This window comes from Sturnus vulgaris, chromosome W, assembly GCF_052056855.1.
Source record: "Sturnus vulgaris isolate bStuVul1 chromosome W, bStuVul1.hap1, whole genome shotgun sequence".
Classification (NCBI taxonomy): Eukaryota; Metazoa; Chordata; class Aves; order Passeriformes; family Sturnidae; genus Sturnus; species Sturnus vulgaris.
In genome coordinates this window covers 44,837,672-44,843,885 of record NC_142282.1, presented here as the reverse complement: position 1 = coordinate 44,843,885, position 6,214 = coordinate 44,837,672, and the positions used below count along the sequence as shown (strand labels likewise).

At 47.1% G+C, this 6,214-nt stretch overlaps 1 protein-coding gene across 1 annotated transcript; it reads right to left on the bottom strand.

The window, feature by feature from the left end:
* Positions 1 to 487: 487 nt before the first annotated feature.
* LOC148220228 (uncharacterized) lies at positions 488 to 2,439 on the bottom strand. Its single transcript, XM_088155627.1, has one exon. The coding sequence runs from the start codon at positions 2,140 to 2,142 to the stop codon at positions 811 to 813; it is 1,332 nt and encodes a 443-aa protein (XP_088011753.1). The 5' UTR covers positions 2,143 to 2,439; the 3' UTR covers positions 488 to 810.
* Positions 2,440 to 6,214: the final 3,775 nt, after the last annotated feature.

Here is a 6,214-nt window from a genome sequence, read left to right as displayed (position 1 = left end):
GGGTTTTACAATTTGCACCAATTACCAAGGGAATTCTACTTTCTGACCAATCCCTGAGGGATTTTACATTCAAAGCTGGCCTATGGATAGTAAAAGAGAATGAACCACTAATACTGAAAATAGATAAGAGGGTCTTCCAAGGGGGGGGGGGGAAGCTAAATTCCTTTTGTATTCATCATTTCACAAGCCATTTCTTATCTCTAAGCTATGATTTTCCAAGGAGCTTGTTCTGAGGATGCAGGGAAACTTTCTTCTGTGTTTTCTGCTCCCTCCACACTGCTTCATCCCTCTTTTCAATCTCCTCTTGTTTGATCATCACGTTTTCTTCCTTCTGGACACTGGAGTTGAAATAGAAATTGCTTTAACTGGAGTGGTGTGGCTTTGCCCCTTTGAGTCTTTACCCTTTCATCCAGACTATCTCAGATGTTAGGGTGAAGCCTCACGGATCCTCCACATGAACTTGAATAAAAGATAACAAAAGAGGCTCTTTCCCCGTGGAGAGTTTGCAGAGATTTATTTCTTGTGGTCTCCCAGGAGCAAAAGGAGAGAAAAAGAGAGAAAGATGGAGAAAGAGAGAGGGAAAGAGGGTGAGGTCAGGGGGCACAGGTCTTTTCTAGGGTCTGAAAGGGGGGCAGGAAGAAATTGGATCTCGGCCAGCTAGGTATGGCCAGAGGGGAGAGGGACCAGACCACAGGACATTGCAGGGGTCACGGAATCTACCATTTCCAATATATCTAGGGAGTTGCAACATCTCCCCGTTTTTTGTTTAACAAAATTGAAAGAAGGATATTAGGTTCATCTTGATTCGAATTATGATTTTGACCACAACTTGCAGTTGGTGGGAGAGTTAGATTGTTCTAGGTTTTTCATTTCTATGTGATTGACTACTGAGGTAGAAGGAATGAGACCATTAATAGCTTTGAAAACCAAGTGACATAGGATGCTGAACGCCATTACTACGAGGAAAAGAATAATAAAAATTAACATAATTGTTTTAACTATAGATGTCCACCACCCTGTGAGTCCCCAGCCCTTGAACAGTTCATTGAACCAATCTTCAGATTCTTGCTTCACTTGTCCAATCAAGTTGTTCATGTTTCGGAGGGTAGCATGGATGTTAGGAGCCCTCAAGGTCAGGTTCATGCAGCAAAGTCCTTCAAATTCCTGGCACTCATGTCCATGCAGCTGTAGGAGAAAATCTATAGCAGCACGATTTTGGAGTGTGGCCTGCCTGGTAATTTCCTCATCTTCTAGGAGGGAGCTGATTGCGGTGGATGTTAAGTTTGCCTGTTTGACTACCCAACACTCTACGTGGCCCAATTCGCCTAGAGCTTTAGCTGCTGCAACCCACAGAAGAAACAGGGACACAGCAATTCTTTTGGACTTGGCCCAATGGAAAATTTCAGAATCACAGTTTGGGTCCAAATTGTCTGCACTTCTCTTTTGGATTTTATTAGCCAATTTGTTTTTGTGCGTCCAATCGCTAATTAAGGTTTCGTTGGGTGCCAACAGGGACAACCGCCCGAAGGTGCATGGCCCTCCTAAGAGCTGAGAAGGGATCCCTCCCCATGCCTTATCTCCACAAATCAAGAACAATCCCCTAGGGAGGCTTTTGGGGGTTGAATGAGTTGGGGTGTCAGCTGCAATATGGTTTAGAATATTATACCAGCTTTTGGCAGTGAATTCCTCACAATATTGCATTATGTTGTGGAATTCTTTTACGCTAGAAGGTTTTGGGAAGATCCTAAAATGAATGCAATATTGTGCTGGGTAGGAACCTAACAGCTCTAATTCTTGGGGTTCCTGAGCTGCTTTGGGCAAACTTGGCAGTAACTCCTCTATGGGGTTCTTACTCATTACAGCTTGCTGCCTATAATTTTTGTGTGATGAAATGATGTGTGACTTGGGAAGTTCATTGGGCATCTGTGTTTCAAAGCTGGCTGAATATTCTCCAGCCTTCAATGGGATTCCTACCAGGCAGGTAGACATAGGGTTTGTTGTTGCTGCAGTGGACAGACATATGTTTTCCTGTTGGAGTGTCTGTGCCAGGGTCACCCAGATGTTCTGATGTGGCTCAGGGACAATCCATGAATCTGCCAAACTGTTCAGTGTTAACAGGAAGACAACTTGGATGGGGTTCATCACAGGACCTAGAGAAGGGAAGCTTTTCTCTAAAAGGAAAGACAAACGTTATAAAACCGGTTACAGGTCTCTATCTGCTGGAATGTCATCCTCTATGAGGATTTCCTTTCCTTTTTTTCAGCGGCGTCTTCTTTTTGAAGCCACAGCCACTTGCTCCTCGTTCCCCTCAGCTGGAGCAGGATGTCTGGGGACATACAGTTTCACCCACTTTTGGGGAATCCACCGAGGGCCTGAGGGAGTGGATACGCATGCATAGCCAAGTCCCCAGGTACGGAGCTCATAGGGACCTTTGGTTTCCCAGGTTTCTGGGTCCCTAATCAAGACTGGAGGATGTTGGGATAACTTGAACTGTTTACCACTGTTAAAGTGACGTACCACAGGTGGACTCATGTTCTCAAATGAACAATTCAGGAAATTGATAGTAAACATGGCTTTGCAGAGCTTCTGCTGTGGAGACATCCACGCAGTTGAACTGCTCTGTTTAGCCAAGACCTGCTTGAGCGTCTGATTAGCTCGCTCAACTACACCTTGGCCTGTGGGGGAGTGGGAGGTGCCAGTTTTATGTTCCACTCTCCACTGCTGGACGAATTCCAGGAACTCCTTGGACTCATATGCTGGGCCCTTATCCGTTTTGATTTCCCTAGGGATCCTCAACACTGAAAAGGCTTGCACTAGGTGTTGTTTGGTATGCATTGCCCTTTCTCCGGCCTGGACAGAGGCATAGACTGCACTTGAATATGTGTCAATGCTTACATGCACATATTTGAGGCGACCAAAACTAGGAATGTGTGTGATGTCAGTCTGCCATACATCACAACTGCCAAGACCTCGGGGGTTATCCCCCATGCCCATTGATGGCATGGTCTGGAGCTGACAGTTGGGACAGGTGGCCACAATGGCTTGAGCCTGACTCCGTGTTAGCTGGAACTGATGCATCAGACCTGGTGCATTCTGATGATACTGCTGGTGGCTCAGCTTTGCCTGCTGGAAGACGTCAGGGAGGTGTGCTTGTTCTGCTGGGGTTGCTTGTTCTGCTGGGGTTGCAAGGGAGTCTGCCTGACGGTTCCCTTCTGCAATTTCGCCTGGCAAATCTGTGTGTGACCTCACATGCATCACATAGAATGGATGTTCTCTATGAGAAATCAAATAAATTAGTTTGGAAAGCAACCTGAAAAGCTGCTCATTCTCGATGTCTCTGAGCACTGCCTGCTCCCCCCTGGACACTACCCCGGCTACGTAGGCTGAGACTGTTACCAAGTTGATCGGCTCTGAGAACTCAAAGGCTCTTACGATTGCTGCCAGTTCAGCTACCTGGGGTGATCCCTCCACAAACTCAACATCAGCTTCCCAATGCTGAGTCTGGGGATTTCTCCAAGTCATCACCGACTTGTGGGAAGCCCCGGATGGATTCGTGAACACTGTGAGAGCTTTGAGTGGTCTCCGACTCCTCACGAGGAATGAGATGGAATTCCTCATTAAACAGCTTGTGAGACGGGGCATGGACTGATATTTGTCCACTATAGATGTCCAGAGATAATTGGAGACTAGCATTGCTGTAGAGCAAATGCTCAAACATCTCTTTAGTCAATCTCTCAGGAGAGTTCCTCCCCTCCTCAGACAGTTTAACAGGGAGGTGAATACATGTGAAGTCACAACCAGCCAGTTCATACGGTTTCATCCTTGCTTTCCGAATCAGCTGAGCTATTAGCTCTTGTGGCTTAGTGATGGTTTTGGATCTTTGGTGGGAGAGGAAGACCCACTCTATGATTAAGAGTGACTCTCTCTGCTCCTCGATCCATTGGAATATCAAACCGTGTAAGTGTGGAAGTTTTCCTAGGACAATGAATTTGAAGGGCAGCTCGGGCTGGTAACGATGAGCTTGCCTCTTTCCTAAAGCCTTTTGTACCTTTTCGATTGCAGTCTTTGCCTCTGGGGTCAGTTCCCTGGGAGAAAGCAGCTCTCTCTTCCCTTTCAATAACTTGAAGAGAGGTTCTAGGTGCTCATTAGTGAGGCCTAGCCAGGGCCTAACCCAATTCAATGACCTACACAGGGAATGGAGATCTGCTAAGGTTTTTGGATTACAATTAATTTCCAATTTCTGCAGAACAATGGTCCGTGCAGTAATTTCCAAGCCCAGGTACTTCCAAGGTGGCTACCTTGGACTTTGTCCTCCTGCAATTGAAATCCAGCAGAGGTTAAAAATTTAACTACTAGGTCAAGTGTGTCTTGGAGTAGAGAGTTATCAGGGGCACACACAAGCACATCATCCATGTAGTGTAAGATGATGGCTTCCCTTCTCTGAGCACCCACCGGGGACAGCAATGAGGCCACATGCCACTGGCAGATGGAGGGACTACATTTCATGCCTTGCGGCAGAACTGTCCAGTGGTAGCGCTTCATTGGGGCATCTCCATTGATGGTAGGAACCAAGAAGGCGAACCGTGGGGCATCCTCTGGGTGTAGGGGAATGTGGAAGAAACAGTCCTTGATGTCTAGAAGAGCCAATTGCCAATCTCTGGGAAGCATCGTTGGAGAAGGCATCCCAGGTTGGAGTGACCCCATGGCCTCAATTGCTCTGTTTATTTCCCGGAGGTCATGGAGCAGCAGCCACTTGTCCTTCCCTGGCTTCTTTATTACAAAGACCGGAAAATTCCACGGACTTGTAGTCTCTTCTGTGTGACCTTTGGCCAATTGCTCCTCCACAAACTCTTCAAGCTCCTTGAGCTTCTCCTTACTCATCGACCACTGTGCTACCCACTTTGGGGTATCATCTAGCCATTTCAATTTTTGGGTAGGGCTCTCTACAGTGGCTGCCTCTAAAAATCCCGAGGAGTCTTAGGAAAAATCAATTTCACTCCCCACTGGGACATGGTGTCTCTCCCCCACAGAGGGCATTTATAGTCTGTAACAAATGGACAGATGCTAGCCAATTTTCCATCCGGCCCTTCAATTTGCACGATGCTTTTTGATATTTTTGCCAATTTGACTCCTCCTGCACAGTGGATTTTGCCTGCCACAGGCTGTAGTTCCCAATGTGACGGCCACATGCTTTCGGGTATGATAGTCACATCAGCACCTGTGTCCAGTACCCCCTCCACATGGAGGTGGTCTGATCCACGGGTTAGGTTGCATGCCAGATGAGGTTTGTCCTCACCCACCACTTCTGCCCAGTAGACTTCAGGTGATTTTCCATCTACTGGGACCTCCGCTGGAACAGGAATGGCCTGGGCGAGGATTTGCCCCTCGACCAGGTAATATGGTGGTAGAGGACAGCGTGCCAGGAGAATGAGGCTGGTTATGCTTCCCTTGATGGTCATGGGAGCTACCTCAATCTCTAGGGGTGTGTGTGCTGTGTCCCTGACAACAAAGTACTCACTGTCCAGTTTCATGTCTTTTAACGTCACGTCCTGTGTACTGTTAGGTAAGTCCACTGTTATGAGTGTCCAATCAGGTGACCTGAAATGAAAACCTTTGGTAGTCACGAGCCTAAAACGGCCTAGTGGCTTCTAAACCTTGTTAATTGAACATTTAATATTTTGATTGCCATGCATCCCCACACCCTCTATTCCATCCTCCCCCTTTTTTTTTAAAGAGAGAGTCTTTTGCCAGTGTGGAGCCAGCAGTATTTATAGCCGAGCGCGGGATTGTGTTAATGGCGGGTACGCGCTGTAAGTCTAGTTTTTTTGTTTGTTGGTCTTCTTCTATTTCTGGTTGTGTGGACAGTCTCTGGCAAAGTGTCCTGGCTTCTTGCACTGGTAGCAGATGATGTGCTGCAGCTGCTCTGGTGACATTGATTGCTTCATTGTTTCTGGTGTTACAGCTGCCATGGTCTTTGGGCGTGTCAGTCCTGGATTTCTCTCATGTCCACTGAGCAGTTCTGCTTTCCTGGCGCAGGCTTCTATCATCTGTGCTAAGCTAGGTGCTGGCTCTAGGGGAAGGCTAAGGATAACCCTGCGGCAGGTTTCATTAGCATTCCTCTGAGCCATCTCTTTAATTAATTCAGCTTGTACCACGGGATCAGACACCTGTTTTTCCACTTGCACACTAAGGCGATCTACAAACTGTAAGAAAT